This window comes from Amblyomma mixtum, chromosome 1, assembly GCF_055824585.1.
Source record: "Amblyomma mixtum isolate Tamu chromosome 1, ASM5582458v1, whole genome shotgun sequence".
NCBI classification, from domain to species: Eukaryota; Metazoa; Arthropoda; class Arachnida; order Ixodida; family Ixodidae; genus Amblyomma; species Amblyomma mixtum.
Window position 1 is genome coordinate 220,612,695 of NC_143012.1, and position 18,646 is coordinate 220,631,340.

At 44.7% G+C, this 18,646-nt stretch overlaps 1 protein-coding gene across 3 annotated transcripts in view; it reads left to right on the plus strand.

The window, feature by feature from the left end:
* Pfk (ATP-dependent 6-phosphofructokinase) overlaps positions 1 to 18,646 on the plus strand; it is a 77,088-nt gene that overhangs the window by 25,709 nt on the left and 32,733 nt on the right. For all 3 annotated transcript variants that reach the window (XM_089564079.1, XM_089564073.1, XM_089564086.1), the window contains exons 9-13: positions 417 to 542; positions 6,355 to 6,419; positions 8,244 to 8,319; positions 10,790 to 10,936; positions 13,405 to 13,475. In XM_089564079.1, the coding sequence (XP_089420205.1) occupies positions 417 to 542; positions 6,355 to 6,419; positions 8,244 to 8,319; positions 10,790 to 10,936; positions 13,405 to 13,475 (485 nt within the window). The remainder of the gene's footprint in view (positions 1 to 416; positions 543 to 6,354; positions 6,420 to 8,243; positions 8,320 to 10,789; positions 10,937 to 13,404; positions 13,476 to 18,646) is intronic.

Here is an 18,646-nt window from a genome sequence, read left to right on the forward strand (position 1 = left end):
CGCGTATTTTTATTTCTTCGGGCTTATTTTGCGGCTATATTATCTACGAATGAAACTATTTATTCATGGAAACCCGAAAAACAAAATAAAGTGAAAGCAAAGCCTCCACGGGACTGGGTGAAAGGCGCTCCACGCGTTGGTCGACTCCGCCCACCGTACGAGGCAGAATTAAAAAAAAAAGGCGGGAGCCGGACGTTAATTCGTTTTAATTGGGGAAATCGGCCACACAGGGCAATAAGTCACTGTTTCTAAGAATGCTAGGAACGTGTGGATCGAGTTCCCGTGGCAAAAAGACATGTTCAGAATCCTCTTCAGTGCACCTTTAATGGCACATTGGGATGTATACTCCCCCTGAGCTCTGATGATAGTTTGAGTGCTCTGTACACAGTCCGAGGGCATGTGTGGTCTTTCTGCAGGGCTGCCGAATGGGGGCAGAGGCCGTGCTGGCCCTCTTTGAAGCCACACCAGATTCGGAAGCTTGCGTCGTGTCCCTGGATGGGAACCAAGCCGTCCGAGTGCCACTCATGCAGTGTGTGGAGAAGGTATGTGCCAGCCAGTATGCTCGGGTTGGGAACATTTTTGTTGCGAAAGCAGTGTTGGCCTCCTAACCTGAGAAATGCCAGTGTGTGGTGAAGCCTCTGAAGTTAGTCACGTGATGCAGGAAATGGCGGGAAATAAATGAGACTTTGAATGAGGGTGACCTAGGCCAACGTGGAGAAATAATATAAATATTGCCGCGTCTGGGTTTCGAACTTGCGCCAGCGTGAACAGATCAGCTTCGCTGGCCACTGCGCGAGAGCATTATGCTGTTGCCGCAACCAATCACGCCTCTGTTAAACTGCAACACACTCTCGCGCTGTGCGTTACACGTCATCGACTTCATCAGCTTCCATCTGTGAGCAAGTCACGAAAAGGCAATGAAACGCGCTTTCAGTCGCACTCTTAGGTATGTGGCATTGGTGTCTACTTGCAAAAACCTGCTTAACCACAATATTCCCTGGCTGGCAATGCTAAGCCGCCAGCACTATTTTATGAAACAAAGGTCACATCTGAGGTTGATTAAGGGGCGACACTGGTCTTTGAGACCAAAATATGACCAAAAAATCGATTTTCAAAAATGACATTAATGAAATTTAAAGCTATTATTTTCAAACTTTACCTATTGTTTCTTCAAGAAATCATCATTTCGACCATAATATTAGATTCAGATGATTGTGTGCGCTGACTTATGCAGGAGCTGACAATTCAATGGCATGAAAATTTTGGACCTCTGGCTATCTTAGTATGTCAATATCTCAACATCTAGGACAGACAGAGATGTCATATTGTTTGCTAAGGGAAGCTGGAGGCACAGTGTGTGCAATAATAGAAGCAGATTTGTTCAATTGCACTTCAAAAATTTATACCTTCGCAAAGTTTATCGATGCATTACATTCACACCTTGAACATTGATATTCCAAGTGCTGTAAATTTACTAATGAGGGTAAAATGGAAAAATGATTTTGATTATTGCACTCTTTACTTGCCATACTATGTAGCCATGGATTAAACATCATTTTTTATTGAGCAGCTTTTTTTTGCACAGAGGTACTAATGAATGACTAATTAAAATTAATTATCTTGGGAACCGACTAATTTATGAAAAAGTTAATTTCATTGTTGAAATCAGTATAAAAAACTGAGCAAGGCAGAACAGTTTCATTAGGATTCGACTAAAAGTAAGGAAAATAGGTGCAAGACCAGTGTCCCCCCTTAATGCTTTGTCGCCGCTGTTGTGTCTCTTTGTTCTCTTTTTTTTTTGTGCTCGGGTGCTGTTGATGCACTTGCTTGCCACATTCAGCAAAGTTGCTTGGCTTGCATTTTCTGTGGGTGCTTTTGATCCAGCAATGCCCTGTGCTGGTCATACTGGTCTGGGATCTGTTACCTAACTATGTATCCAGTTATTGAAAGGGTTGAAGTCCTTGTGGTTTTACTTGTGTTTGAAAATGACATCAGCTTCATCTTGTGCAAAGTGCAGCCCAAATCATGGCTAAGGTGTTGTGTCATTTCATGTCTGGCTTTATGAAGTGCTTGAGGAACACGTTTTGATCATCAGTTGTTTCTGAGAAGTAGCTAAGTGCTCTTCCTGAAGTCAGAGCAATATAGTTTACACTGGGATTTGTTAGGCGAAGGTGTAGAGTATTTTGCTTTTGTGCTAGGCTCTCATAGCTGGTTACTTAAAGGTGCACTGAAGAGGAATCTGAACTCGTCTTTTTGCCGCGGGAACTCAATCTGCACGTTCCGAGCATTCTTAGAAACTTGAATTTATTGCCCTGTGTGGCTGATTTTCCTAATTAAATCGAATTAACGTCCGGCTCCCGCCTTTTTTTTTTAATTCTCCCTCGTACGGTGGGCGGAGTCGACCAACGCGTGGAGTGCCTTTCAGCCAGTCCCGCGGCGGCTTGCCGCTCTGCCATCAGCGGAGTAATACGTAGTAGTCCGTAGAAGCAAATCCGCGCGGATTTTTATTTCTGCGGGCCTATTTTGCGGCTATATGAAACTATTTATTCACGGAAACCTAAAAAACAAACTAAAGCGAAAGCAAAGCCTCCACAGAGCTGGCTGCAAGGCACTCCACGCGTTGGTCGACTCCGCCCACCGTACGAGGGAGAATTAAAAAAAAAAAGGCGGGAGCCGGGCGTTAATTCGATTTAATTAGGAAAATCAGCCGCACAGGGCAATAAATCGAAGTTTCTAAGAATGCTCAGAACGTGTAGATCGAGTTCCCGCGGCAGAAAGACGAGTTCAGATTCCTCTTCAGTGCACCTTTAAGCTTTTTGGTGTGTTTCTATTCCTGTTTATTTAAAAAAAAAAAAAAGTTTTTGCACCCAAAGAAAGCCAACTACTCTTGCTACATAGAACATTGCATCGTAATTTTTTACAGCCATGTACAGAGTTAGACTCGTAATGGCTAGAAATTGTGCATTGAAATTGCCAAGATTTGTAAAATGAGCATGTAGCGCCACCGTATCGGCACGCGGAAGAAGACGAAGTGGTGGGCACGCGGAGGAGAACGCTGGCTCGTCTGTCGCAGAGGCAGAGTCAGAGGCAGAGGCAGAGAGAGATGCCTAGGGAACCGTGGTAAGCGGTGCGGGTTGCGCATTATGACCGACAGGGCTCTTTTTGAGGCGTGCATGCGTGCCTCGTGACAGGAAGGACAGATGGGCTCACCGGAAATGGTACCAGCAGCACCGTTTCAGTAGCAATGGTACCAGTAGCAATGGTACCTGTACACCACTGTTATAACTCAAGGTAGCAGAATCCCACCGCTGTTCACCAGTTCAGTTGTTACGGCTCGAGGTAGCGTGGCCAGTTGTTGCATCACCAAGGGGCTCGTCCGGGATGAGGAATTTCTGAAGCTTCAAAGTTGGAGATATGGAAACAAGCAGATTTAATGGCAAGAAACTAAGACACTTATTTACATAAATTTACAAAAAGAAGAACAAGGAATCAAAATTTAAGAGTTCATGACGTCGAACGACTGGATGAGCCTTTTACCCAGGGCCCAGAGCCAATGGATGAACCTATTACCCAAGGTTCAGAGCCACACTGGATGAACCTATTACCCAAGGATCAGAGCCTCCGTGCTCACTTTGGTCGCAGGTTAAATAGCCCAAGGCTCCGCCCTTTCACCAGGCGGCAATTCATCGTGACACAAAAGATCGGCACCACACGTCACAGCTAACGAAGACACCTGTTGAGAGCCTACACGTGGGAACTGGTGAGGAGGAAGCGTAAAGTCCGCATCACTGTAGCACTGAGTTGGTAGCTCGTGTCCATCGAACACAGGTGTGGCATGTTGACGTCGCAGACGTAGCTGCACCGGTTTCCTCTGATTCGTTCCGGGCCTCTTTCAGTCTAGGGGCAACCTATCTTCCCTGGTCGTCGGTCCTTCTAGAAGGTCGTTGGCACTGAGCCGTGGGGCCATCTTGGGGGTCAAACGACCCGTCGAAATATCCGCTGTTGAATCCACCACCGGGTTTCACCGGGTTGCGGGTTTCAAGATGAGTCGTAACAACCACTTGTACAGGTCGCTGTGGAGGTCGCCCAGGAGGCGACCGCGGCCACGTTTATTTGAGGGCTGCCTGAGAAGAGGTAGTGGCAGAGCAGCGGTGGCAGCGTCCGGCCGAGGCCAAAGTCCAGCGCGTTCTCTGCGCGAGCCAGCGTTCTCCTCCGCGTGCCCACCGCTTCGTCTTCTTCCGCGTGCCGATGCGGTGGCGCTACAAGCACTTGAGAGATCGGGCACTTATCACTTCTCTCTTTCAAGGCTGGTCATTATAGCGAGAACTCTTAAAAAAATTTTATTATGACTTACATAATCTGCCTGCGTGACCATGTTGAAGGATGTGCTGCCAAGTTCACTGTTGTGAGAATCTGCTATGCTCTCTAACTAATATTAAATGCACTCCACTTGGTATATGAACAGTGCTAACAGGCAGTCACTGCTAATTGTAGTGCACTTGCATAAAAGGCTCCAGATTCACTATGTACACTGCTGGCAAAAGTTAATGGAGGCCAGTATTGCTGAAAAAAAAAAGTTATTTCATCGCTGTCTTTGCATGGAGCCTGATAATAGATATATGTGTATGTATTTTATGAGTGTGCAAACAGCACCATTTAATCACTTGCAGTGTGCCCTGAACACAAAGAACTGAAATTTCCTTTAGCAAAGTAAGATTTCAGAAACTTTTGACGATTTGTGTACATGCTGTAATTTGAGCTTGGCGCATGACGGCCTCAGTTGCCTGTGTGCCATAAAACCGAACAAACAACAACAACATGCTGTAATTGTGTGCGTAATGTCAGAAAAGGATATAGAAACCTACTACTGTGAGTTGGTGATGACTTCAGTAAAGCCATTCAGAGCCTCCTCAATAGTTTTTTTTTGTTTCTTTAGTATATAACAGGAGAATTATTACGGTTGCAGGGCTGCAGTGAACACCTGCTGTGTACTACAGTGAAACCTCAATAATATGAATTATTAGCTATATTGAATTCTTTTGAAATATTTTTAACAGAAACATGCAATTTGTGCTTCACATATCGAATGCGGTTGGCCACAAAACGGTTATGTCGAACCCCCCAACACTAAGCGGTTATCACTCGGACAGCAAGCGGCAGGCTGCTCCACACTACACAAGTGACTGGTGGGTGTGCGGCTAGCACTATAGTGAGCCAAGCATTTGCGCCAAGGTTCGCGCTTTTACTTCACAGTATTGCTCTTATCTTGCACTCGCCAGCAGCACTATGGAAGATACAAAAGAAGCCAACAGCCACAGAAACCAAGGGGCACAGGGGATTTTTTTTTTAATTAATTTATTTATTTTGTGGTGTTGATCAATTTACAACATTACTGAATATGTTATCGCTTAAAGCTCATTGATTAGAAAAGCAGAAGAAAAAACAACCACACGCCGCCGGTGGGATCCGAACGCACGACCTCCGAATTACGCGTCCGGTGCTCTACCTCTGAGCTACGGCGACGGCTGTCAAATCTGCTGCTTTCGGGGGTATTTATGTTTACAAGCAACCTAACCTTGAGAGTGTTCATCAGCGCCACCCACGTTCATAAGCGGCGGACGTAGAACGTCCTGAGTTACCGCAGGTGTGACGTAGAACGTCATCGAACGGAGAAGGTGGAAGCTGCGTGAGAACCCTCTTATGCTCCTATGGCGTCAAGGCTGCCAGAACCGAGGCCCTCGCTAAGCAATTAAGCAAACAAGGGAAGGGGAATGAGGGGCTCGTTATAAATATGAAAGAAGTCAACAGCCACAGAAACCAAGGGGCACAGGGGATTTTTTTTTTAATTAATTTATTTATTTTGTGGTGTTGATCAATTTACAACATTACTGAATATGTTATCGCTTAAAGCTCATTGATTAGAAAAGCAGAAGAAAAAACAACCACATGCCGCCGGTGATGTGGAGGGCTAGTAGCTAAGAAGTCAGCATGCGTTCACGCCTCTTGCACCTTTCGACAGCTCCTCGTAAGCAGCAGCGTGGACGGTTGTAGCTTTCGCCGGAGGTAGTGAAAACGGTGACAGCTTTTTCTCTGACTACCGTTTTTCACACTACATGGCTGTGGTGCAGAGAAGCCAGTCTAACTGGTGGTCTTGTTTGTTGTGGCCTCTGGAATTGCAGCGAACACCTTTGCAACAGGGCTAAAACTTTGGAAAAGGTATTCTAGTCAAGCAATAAGGACGCCCGAGTTGCCGTCTCTTCACTGTCTAAATTTCGCAGATGTGGTTTGTGTTTTCGGCAAAATTTGGATTACAAATTCTGGCTGTGTCGTACTATTTTCCAAATTTTTATGCAGACTCAAGCCGTTGCCAAGGCCATGGCCAGCAAGGAGTGGCAGAAGGCGGTCCAACTGCGAGGCAGGTAAGAGGGCACCTGGCGTGACTTGTTGGCATGTCGTATACTTTTTGCAGCGAATGTGTTTTCTGTCTGAACGCAAAAATCTTATACGGGAGTTCCTACGGTGTGCTGCACCTAACACAATAGGGACAGACATCCATCACAGGAGTGATACTTATTGCATGCAGGTGATCCTTCTACTTGTACTGTGACACTTTACTACTGTGCCCCTCTCTCCAGGCTTTCCGATTTGAATATAGTGAACATTCTTTGTAGTTTTGTCGTCTGCAAGTATGTTCAGAACTTGTCCGGGTGCATAAAGCTGCAGAATTCAATTTCTAGAATAATGGCAAGGAAAACCGCGCTATAGCACGAAGCACTTCTCGGAAGGGCATTGTGCTAGGGATTATTATTAAGTGGTTATTTATTTTGCATTTGATACGGAAGGTAAAAGAATATTTGCTGCCCCGGCATCTGCTATCGCGACAGGAGCCGGAAGGCTGTTGAGAATCGTGTTGAATAAACAGCCCAGCGAATCATCCCACCCTCCGGCATCACGTCAAGATGCCCAGCAAACATTAACGCCGCGCTTGCGTGAAGAACTTCGATTTCACCAAGTCCAGGCTGCACTTAGTGTTGCCAGAATGACGAGGTTTTGAGCGGAGGAGATGCACATTCATTCTGCACTAGTCTCGCCCAACATTTGCAGGCACGACTGCAAATTTTTCAGGCCTCCAATCGACATGAGGAGGAAATTGAGGATGGGCATTCCAGCAGCGTTCGGCTTGCATCGATGGAGGCAAAGCGCAAATTTGCTGTGTGGTGTCAGTGCACATTTAAAGAAACCCAGGTGGTAGAATTGTGGCCTTCTACTCAGCGTCCCTCTTAGCTCGTGTGTCGCTTCAGGATGTTAAGCCCCACATACCGTTCTGTACCACCAGGCTATTTTTCCTGCACGGCAGTCCTCGGGTCGTTTTCATGCAGCGTTTTTCCACAAGTTTGGAGTGTATACACGCGCATGCACGAATGCAAACACGTGTTCACAGAGTGCCTAGAAATTTGCCAGCTTTTGATGTGCAGTAAGCACTCCTCAATGAAAGACTTGTATGTTGGGCAGTTTCTTGGAAGAGAAGGCATTATCAATGATATGTTCAACGTTAAATGAGGTCATTTTCATTATTTGCGGGCTCAAAAGTGCCACTTAAATTTTTTTTACATTGAAAGCTCCAGTACTTTATTTTTTACCTCGCTGATTCATTTCGCAGATTGCTACGAATGTGAGGCGTTTTTGAACCAAACCACTATCATTGCCAAGTACAGAGATCACGCCTCACACCTGATATCGGAGGCCTTTCACGTTCACGCATTAGGCAACTCATGTGTAAGCCAACCATCGGTGGCTCTATTCCCAGAGGAGATCGCTTTTCTTAATCAGTGATGATATCCCGAATGTATGCCATGTCATGTCTGCACCGCATTTTTCTTCCCTTCTATGCTTTATATTGCCCCCCGTCTTTCGCAATAAACCGTTTGGTTGTTAGTTCAGCGCTTGTGTCTGTCTCGTCTTCTTCCGTCCCATCAGTCAGCGCTGTTTTGCCGTACCATTCAACATGAAACAACCAGCCCGACTCAGCCCTCTCCTTGATTTCATGATTTCAATACTTACTTATTTGGTAAACCATTTCATGGCTCTCTGAGCTTAAATAATTAGGGGTTCTAAAAGCATTACAATCCAAATGTCTGGGGCATTCTGAAGAAAGTTGGTTCAGTGCCTGAGCACAGATTTATGGCCTGTGATGTGATTCCATAACAATCGTGTGATAACTTTGCGGGGCGTGTTTTTCGTAGGAGCTTCGAGCGGAATGTGCAGACGTACCGCATGCTTACAAGGCTGAAGCCCCCCAAATCAGCCCAGGACAAACAGGTTGGTAGTTGATATTCTCTCATTTCATTGCTGCGTCAGTTTGTGAAGAACACACACTTTTGTTTGCCCATGATAGCTGAAAAATCTTTTTAATTCAATTTTTAATTCAATGCACTCTTTGGATTAGACCCCTGCCAGGGTGAGTGGAATGCAACACATAATTACATGTGTACACAATCATGACATTCACATTCTTTAAGTTGTGTATATGTCCATTCATCGCTGTTCCCTAGCTGTTGCATGCTGTAGTGGAAATTCCCTTTAAGACGAACTCAAAGGGACCATGAAAATGTTTTGATCTTATCGGAAGTTCATCTTAATCGTAGTGCCCCAGAAAAGGCATGTGAGCATGCTAGGTGTGTGTCGAAATATATACGTTACATGAAAAGTGTGAACAAAATGCTTTTTCAGGGTGCGCAGAACCTCTCTTGCGCAGGTATGCTTTCTTGTGTAGAAGCGTTTTATGCAGTTTTCTTTTCCTTGACAGAGCTGCGTGAAAGCAAGCGTGTCTTAACCAAAGCACGCGCAAAATAGTTCTTAAATGCATTTTACACTGAACCTTATGCGAAACCAATGAAATGGTCTCACATTGTTCATTTGATCCAAGAATTCGTCTGAAGCAAGTTCGTCTTAACGGGAACTCACTGTGTAAGCATTCAAGTCTCAAACAAGGTCCAATAATGATGGCACACATGGCTTATTTGCATGTGAGCCAAGATATTACTGGTTCACTTTTAGTATGGCAATTGGTAGATGCGCTGTGCATCAAACCATATGATGAGCTGTTAGACATTGCAACACTTCTTTTATGATACATACCGTATTTACTCGCATAATGATCGCACTTTTTTTTTTCAAAAAATTGACGCAAATTTAGGGGTGCGATCATTACGCGGGGTAAATTTTTAACAAAAAATTGTTGAGCCCCGAAAACGCAAACAAGTTGCAGGTCAGACTACCCTTGTCACTCGAGCACGCTACCCGCGGTTACGCCGCTAAACGCGGTTATCGCGAACCGAACTCTGCGATCTCGGCTTACGTCATTGCCGAGAAGATAGAGTGCGAAAAGCGCTCGAGCTGGCCCGCTTCAAGAACGTAGTTTCTTCGCACTAAATCACGTTCCAAGAGCAACGCATCAAAATAGGCAGTGTGCTGAGCGACGACACTTTTATGCAGCTTTCGATCTCGTCCGATGGCGCAGCAACAGCATACAACAGCAAAGTCCCACGGCGCTCAAGCTACGCATTTTACCGCCGTTACGCCGAAAAATGTCCGGTCCCTGCCGCATCTTTAAGTAGGCAACAAATTCGGAACGCTTGCAGCACCAGATTCCATGAGCTTACTGCAATGATGCCGCCCGCGAGCGCGGCGGACGACAGCGCTCTGTACTCCCTATTCGTCGCTAGGCCTAACTTGTTTCGTATCGAAGCCACAGTGAACGGCGCTTTTAAACTGACCAATGCTATAATGAATGTTCTACTTATAATGCTGCCTTACTGACTACCTAATTGTTTCGTATTAAAAGAAATATATACGATCGATTTCAGCGACGCTTTAGCAGTGGAGCTGGCGTGCAAGCAGATCGGGTGACTCGCGCTGCAACGGCGGCGGCTGCTACGCGGCTGCAAACGTAAAACTAGCTTGTATCGCAGTTATTACTCCTACCAGCAACTCGGTACAGGCCAGCGATCCTCAAGGAGGATTCATTTTTGACGTTCCCATATCCCAGGGCTTATTATTTACGAGAACAATAAAGTTAGCCGGATCACCGCATCACTTTGTTACACCGCAACCCAGAACGGTGGCGAGCCTTGCGACAACGGCGAACCGTGATTCGAGATTACCGCAGATAAGTTTGTTATCCGCGATTAAGCATAACCGCATTTAGACTGCCCGTGTGACTGTAGGTCAGCCAACAGGCGGCTGCCGCTGCAAAGCTGACAGAGCAAGATGGTAATCTGCACGTGCCATCTGTCAGACAGATAGCAAGCACGATCATAGTCGGCTAGACTCGACATCGTCGACAAATTGCAGCGGCAAGTTCGGGGTGCGATCATTACGCGGGGAATAAAAAAAATTGAATTTTGCCAACAAAATTCGGGGGTGCAATCATTACGTGAGTGCGATCATTATGCGAGTAAATACGGTAGTATACTTTTTCTTTGCCGTTGTCACCTGAATATATAAAACTTGCCCTGGTTGCAGCTACTTCTAATTAAATTTTGCAATTATTTTTGGTCACTGCTGAAGTGCACGAAAGTCATTCAGGCTTGTCTCACAGCTTTGGTCAGTAAAAATTCACCTTGCCATCTTGTGTTGTTCTATGTGTTGTTCTATGTGTTGTCTCTTGTGTTGTGTTGTCTCCGCATGTTCGTCATCATCACGGAGTACACAAAGGTCTGATTGACTGACACACTAAGTGAGTTGATTTCAATACCTTCTCTTGCTTTTCCCCTCTCGCGATTTCTAGGAAGGCTATCGGATGGCTGTGATGCACGTGGGTGCCCCATGCTGTGGAATGAATGCCGCTGTCCGTTCGTTTGTCCGAAACTGCCTGTTTCGAGGAGACAGTGTCTACGGGATCCACGACGGTGTTGAAGGACTCATTGAGGGCAACGTGAGTCACTTACTTGTGTGCACTGCGACTGTGTAATCCACCTTTTTAAAAAAAGAAAATGGCCACTCCCTCTCTCCTGAGCTCTACTGGTTGAAAATACGGTGACAGGTGCAAACAGGTGGTGACAGCTGTCGAGCATGCACCTGCCACTATGCACGTGCTTTTGGCACCTTGTAAAGGCTCATCACACCTACATATTAGCGTTTATTTTGCTGTTTTTCCGTGCCTCACATGACCTAAAGGTCAGCTACATGTCACAGCCACCATTCAGTTGATGAAACTGAAACAACATGAGAGAATAAATTCAATTATAAAAAAATTTGGTGTTCATAGTCAAATACCACATTGGTAGCATGTAGTTTAAGGTCTAACGGATCATTTGAAAGAAGAAAACTGGCAATAAAATTAGATGTTGAAAGTCCTTTAAAGGGCAAGAAATTCGGGAAGGCTAGCTTCTAGCATTGGCCTCAGTTAACGAAAACGATCTGTGGCCATTGATCTCACATTTTTGGTTTTAGTTGCTGTTGCCTGCAACTAACTGGCTGTGGTAGGAAACAAATTAAGCTTGATTTTTTTTTATCAATAGGCAGTTGAGAACTATGCTAAGTAATGAAGACTGACATGTTCTATAATGTAAAGCAAGCAGAGGTCTTGAGCAAGTATTTCAGTGCTTGCTTTGAAACATTGCAACCTGTATAGAATTTTTCTGTAAGGTATCCTACAGAAGCACTTGTTAGTCAAATGTTTAGGGGAATCCCCCGAGGTCGAGTATATTTGTAATAGGGGAGTAATAACTCATTGGCATCCACTCAAGTAGAAGTGGTACAGTTTTCTTTTGTTGCCGTATGGCCGTGCTTGGGTGGATGCCAATGAGTAATTACTCCCTTATTAGAAGCACTTGTCTCGAAGTGTATGGCCTTGCGAAGTAGAGTTTCAGTTAAAGGTGCACTGAAGAGGAATCTGAACTCGTCTTTTTGCCGCGGGAACTCAATCTACACGTTCCGAGCATTCTTAGAAACTTCGATTTATTGCCCTGTGTGGCCGGTTTCCGGAATTAAATCAAATTAACGTCCAGCCCCCAACCTTTTTTTTTTTTTTTGAATTCTGCCTCGTACGGTGGGCGGAGTCGACCAACGCGGGGAGTCCCTTTCACCCAGTCCCGTGGCGGCTTGCCGCTCTGCCATCGGCGGAGTAATACGTAGTAGTCCGTAGAAGCAAATAGTCCGCGCGTATTTTTATTTCTGCGGGCTTATTTTCTGGCTATATTATCTGCAAATGAAACTATTTATTCACGGAAACCTAAAAAACAAAATGAAGCGAAAGCAAAGCCTCCACGGAGCTAGCTGAAAGGCACTCCCCGCGTTGGTCAACTCCGCCCACCGTACGAGGCAGAATTAAAAAAAAAAGGCGGGAGCCGGGCGTTAATTGGATTTAATTAGGGAAATCGGCCACACAGGGCAATAAGTCGCAGTTTCTAAGAATGCTAGGAACGTATAGATCGAATTCCCGCGGCAAAAAGACGAGTTCAGATTCCTCTTCAGTGCACCTTTAATATTCAGGCATAGAATTGTCGGAGCATCAGACATTTTAAAAGTGCCAGGCTATCTTCAGGTCATGTTTGTTAAACATTAAAACCTCACCAGGAGATTACCATTGCATTTCACGATTCAGTACTTTGCTTTTGAAAGCTCATACTTGTCCCTTTTGGTTCGTCACTGAAATTTATTAATTTTGTTCTACTGTTTCTTACATGGAGCGAATGGAAAGAGGCAGATGGACAGGGGTTCAGGAGGACTGGCTTTGCTGGGTGATAACTGAGATTTTGTTTCTGACTCGGCTGCGTAGGTGTGGTTACTATAGTAGTATACAACTTAAGTCTGCAGTGAAGCTCTGCCCACATTCAGCCTCCGCGCACAAAATTCCTCCACGGCAAAAAAGTAGTCCGCTGGTTTAACGTTTCTTGTTACGTAAACAAGACGGTTATCACAAGAGAAAGAATAATGAGCTCTAGAATTTTGATACATGGTTTGTTTGATATAGTCAAGCATGAAAAAGCTGATTTCATTTACAGTTGCGATTCGCCAGCGGAGTAATACGACACCGCGGACCGCGGCCCAGTGTTAGCAACTGCTGTTTTTTTTAAGTTGTATCCTACTATAGGAATACAGCGATGAGTCTGCTGCACATCAGCTTGAGAGGCATTGCTTGCAATGGGAGTTGTCGTCTGCTTTAATGTTTATAAGAGGGTTAGGAGGAAGGCGGCGGCCGACGGCCCGAGCATTTGGTGCATTGCTCACAGTTCCTCCGATTGCCCAAGACCCGACGCATCGGTGGTGTGGCCGGCACCATCTATGGAATCCCTGTGAACCTGTGGTCTTCCTCTTTTGTGCTTTTGATAAATGGGATTTGGAAGTTATGTAATCTACACCCTGCCAAATTGTTGATGTCCAGTCTGCATCTGTCAACAGATCCAGCTCATGTCTTGGAATGATGTGACCGGCTGGGTCGGCCAAGGTGGTGCCTTCCTGGGAACCAAGCGGTGAGCACAGGCTCTTGCATTATTGCTTGTTTGTTTGTTGCCTACATGTTGTGCCTGTGCTGAACAAAAACTGTGATTTTGGTCCGCAGCACCTTCTTAGATGTACAGTCTTTGTCAAAAGTAACCAGGCTGCGTGGTTTGCTTCTAGCTTGCATAATGGAGCCCTTGTGGCTTTCCTCAAGATCAAAACGTGTTGGAAGGTAAGAAGACCCCCAGTCCTTACCTTTAACGACCATTTCAGCTTCAGGGAAGCTGTAAGGGCTCCACTGTACGAGCTAGAAGCAAACCATCCAGCCTGGATACTTTTGACAAAGACTGTACACTTGGAAACTGTTCATTCTTGACAGCTTTTGTGCACGTGCTCGCACCGATAGTAATGTCCCTCCCCTGGGTTCATGCAAAGTTGGACTGAGCATCCGGGCATTGTACATAAAGGAGTTTGTGTTTTGCACTAAATATCAGTGAAATATGTGCATATACTACTATATTAAGAGGAAAATTGTTGACATTTTGAACATACCCTAAAGGGGCTTTGTTTGGATGGCACTTACATCTTGCCTCATTGCACTTATCGTTTGGCGTCCTGCTCCAGTTCACTTTTGTGTGCCTTCCGGGCTCAGTTAATGGCTGAGCATTTTTCTTACTGCGCCTGTTCCTCTACCATGCTACTCAATACTGCCTCTTGAGTAGCATGGTAGAGGAACAGGCTCAGTAAGAAAAATGCTCAGCCACCATGCTACTCAATACTGTCTCTAGCCGCCGCGGTGGCTCAGTGGTTATGGTGCTCGGCTGCTGACCCGAAAGACGCGGGTTCGATCCCGGCCGCGGCGGTTGAACTTCTTTGGAGGAGAAATTCTAGAGGCCCGTGTACTGTGCAGTGTCAGTGCACGTTAAAGATCCCCAGGTGGTTGAAATTTCCAGAGCCCTCCACTACGGCGTCCCTCATAGCCTTAGTCGCTTTGGGACGTTAAACCCCATAAACCAAACCAAATCAATACTGCCTCTCCTTCTTTTTTCATGAGGGAAGAAGGGCTTCTTCCCAACTGCTCTGTGTGCAGTCCTACAGCTTAACATCATTGCTGCAACTTGAGATCCGAAGCCCTTGCACAGTTTTCACATTCAGACCTCGTCTAGTTATGCTTTCTGCCATTTGCCCTTCATGCAACCTCCTCTTTTGCGCTGTTTTCACCATGTCACTTCCCTCTGTCCACTTCACCTTAAGACGGTCATCTTCTTATTTTAATTTTTTGCATCGAAATGAATCTGAAATGAATTAGCCCAAAATCAGATCTCAGAGTCACAGGTAGCATCTTAAAATTCATTTCTGAGCACATCTTTCTCCTTCAAAGTATTGTTTTTTAAAGTTGGCGATATTTCTTTTCGTTTGAAATATATTTAGTTCAGTGCCTTACTAGGCCTTGCCTTATTCAAGTTCATACTGCTGTGGCACCACGTGGACAAGGGCGGAGACGGGGTGGCGACAACACAAGTGCCTGTCCTTCCTTGTCCTTGAGGTGCCACAGCAGTATAAATTCGTACCAACTCGCCCAATTCTCAACCCTTTTGAACTTTATTCAAGTATTAACTCTTTTTTTTTTCAAGCTCCTACTATACTATAGTAGTATGCTGGTTGAGTCAAGAAAAATTCAGGGGGGCACTTTGTTGACCTAAAGTGCGGTGAGGCGAAAGCCTTAAGCGCAGTGTTGCTGCTTGTGTCACTGGTGCGTTGTTAGGATGTTTGGCTAAGATGTTAGGCGACAGCAGCGCCTTGCTCGTCGGTAAATTAATTTTTTTGGAAAGGAAATGTATTTGTCTCTCATATCTCGGTGGATGCCTAAACCTCACTGTAACCGGAAGGGAGGTAACCGGAAGGGAGGAAGATCGGAGTGAACAAAGACACCCTATTCACTAGACGCGCCTTTGTTCATTCCAAACCATCGAGCTGGCTTGGCGGAGTGGTAGCGTGCTCGTCTCGCACTCCGGAGACCGGGGTTCGATTCCCAAGCTCGGCCAAATTCCTACTCGGTTTTATTTGTTATCTGGTCTGACTAGAAAGGTTAATTAGGCGAATTGGTTAAGTAAGCAATTAACTAAACTCACTCCCACTTACTTGGAGCATCACTATACGATCCCTTCAATTAGTTGCATGGTTAGTAACCAAAGTACAATTAGCCCCGTTTGAAATTCGCGCACTGTGACGTCACGACCGTTTCGACCAATTGAAAAGCGTGACATTTCTGTCGACAACTCCTGCTTACAACGGTGAGGCATTAAAGGCTTCCGCCTTAAAATCTTTAGAGCAAATTCTTTCAGCATGCCAGCACTACAGCTTTCACTCGGCCGCTTAGCCGTTGTGTGGGCAGGTTGTGATGACGTCACAAGGTCACGTGACCCATTTGGCCCACCTGCCACTTCCTGTGCTTCTCTGGGGACCTTAGTGTGCGAGCACCAGAGCCGACACTCGCAGATTTCGCTGGTGTTTGTCTGGTCTCTCTGCGACCTTGAAGAGCTGGGTGGCAGGCGGGCCACCTAGGTCATGCGACCTTGAGACGTCATCACAACCTGCCCACCCGATTGTGAGAAAAGTGATCACGATGACTGGTATAGCAGTTCAATTAAGGGGGGACACTGGTCTTGAAAAGAAAATTTTATTAATTTAGTCATAGTTATGAAATTTTCAGGGCACATGTATTTTTGTGCTCTGATTCTATATATGTCATTTAATTTCATGTGAAACAATTCCTTGAGCACTTGTGCACTTTTTATGCAAGTATTTTGCGGAGAGTTTTGAAGAATATTTGCTGCGGGAAACTCGCTGAAATGTATGCCATTGGGTTCTCTTGACACCAAGGAATACAATAAGGGTAAAATTGTCATCCTGGCTGTCATAGAACTTTAGTAATAGGGTACTGAAGCTGCCACTTCAAAAACAGGAATACACACTTTCCTTCTCATTTCTGAAGCGACAACTTCAAAACTCTATAACTTAAGTTCTATGATAGGCAGGAAGACAATTTCACCCTTATGTATTCATTGGTGTCAAGAGAACCCAATGGCATACATTTCAGCGCGTTTCCCGCAGCAAATTTTCTTGAAAACTCTCCGCAAAACACTACCATAAAAAGTGCATAAGTGCTCAAGGAATTGTTTTACATGAAATTAAATGACATATTTAGAATCAGCACACAAATATACATATCCCCTGAAGATTTCGTAACTGTGACTTGATTAATAAAAATTTTTTTTTTCAAGACCAGGGGGGACACTGCTCTTTGAGACCAAAAAATCGATTTTCAAAAAGTGACATTCGTGGAATCTACAGCTATTATTTTCCAACTGCACCAATTTTTTCCTTCAAGAAAGCAACATTTTGACGATATTAAATTCAGGTCATCGTGTGGGCTGAATTTATGCAGGAGCAGACAATTTAATGGCATGAAAATTTTGGACATGTCTTAGTATGTCGATATCTCAACACCTAGGACAGACAGAGATGTCATATTGTTTGCTAAGGGAAGCTGAAGGCATAGTGTGTGCAATAATCGAAGCAGATTTGTTCAATCGCACTTCAAAAATTGATAATTTCGCAAAGTTTATTGACGCATTACATTCACACCCTGAACATTGATATTTCAAGTGCTGTAAAATTAATAATGAGGGTAAAATGGAAAAATGGTTAAAATGGTTTTTATTATTGCACTCTTTACTCACCATACTATGTAGCTATGGATTAAAAATGATTTTTATTGAGCAGTTTTTTTGCTCCGAGGTACTAATGAATGACTAATTAAAATGAATTATGTTGGGAACGGACTAATTTATGAGAAAGGTAATTTAATTGTTGAAATCGGCACAAAAACCTGAGCAAGATGGTACAGTTTCATTAGGATTGGACTAAAAATAAGGAAACTAGGTCTAAGACCAGTGTCCTTCCCTTAGTTACGATTGGTCACGAGAGGTTGCTTGGGAAGAGCAACTTTGGTCGCACAAGTCCCACCAGTTGCAGCACCTTCCATCCCAGGGCAGTGGCGCATCACTTAACCTCTGCACCACTGTACAAGGAGTGGTACGAGGACTCACAGGGATCGATAGATGTAAACTAAAAAATGACTAATGACAGAATGAAAATCGAAATGCTATTGCACCTAATTCACATCTGGCCTAAGCACGCAAAATTGTCCATCACTTAAAAAAAAATTTTAAAACCATCTTAAAGGGGCTGCGAAACACTGGTTGGGGGGATACCGGCTATACTTCAAGTGGATTCTTTATGTCACACAGATGCTGACTCAAAAAGAATTACAGGAATCGATGCACAGGAACGGGAGTTATTCAGTGAAGAAATTTCAAAATACAAGCAAACAAAACGCTGCCCTCAACTCGATTTTGGCGGGGCTTCCCACTCCTATTTCGCTCTCCCAATGACGGCACCTGGCGCAACCAATCAAAACAGCCTGCCAGAGCACGTCGCGGAAGTTTGTACTCCATGGTTGCCTGCTCTCTGCAACTCGTTCTTGCCGAGACTGGCAGCGTCGTTTCCTTGCCAGAGCGCCCCTGGTGGTGTATTTTTATTTTACTTGCTTTGCAGGGCTTTTATCTAAGACGAACAAGTTGTTTTTGTTAATCTAATATAAAACACCGACAGGTGACAAAATGTGTCTATATTTATTCACACAATTTGCAGTATATTTACTGTTTGTTCAATCATCAAGCTCGTGCTAGGTGATGTCATATCCGCTGCTAAAACCCGCCACTGTGTGGGGACACCATCAGAGCCATGAATTTGTTTTTGGGAGGACATTAAAATATTAAAAAACGGAATATACGCGGTATTACCCACGCTAATAGCCCCACTGTAACTCCCTGTATGCGATCCACAGGCAAAACAGTCAACTAAGATTGTGTTTCTGGGCCCCTTTAAGTTGAGTCACAGCTTAAGCCTGTCTTATTAGTTAATTACCTATTTTTAGCATTTCATTAGATGCTCATACCCAGAATATGTTATGGTATATTCAACACCATATTTTGCACTCAGCTCGTGGACTCCGAAGGCCATTTATAATCATCAGCCGTGTATCCTTCTCGGAGATAATAAAATAAGAGCGCGTAATGTTTAAATTGAATACATGGGCATCAACTACACCTGACGAGGGTGGGTTAAACAGTGTTGC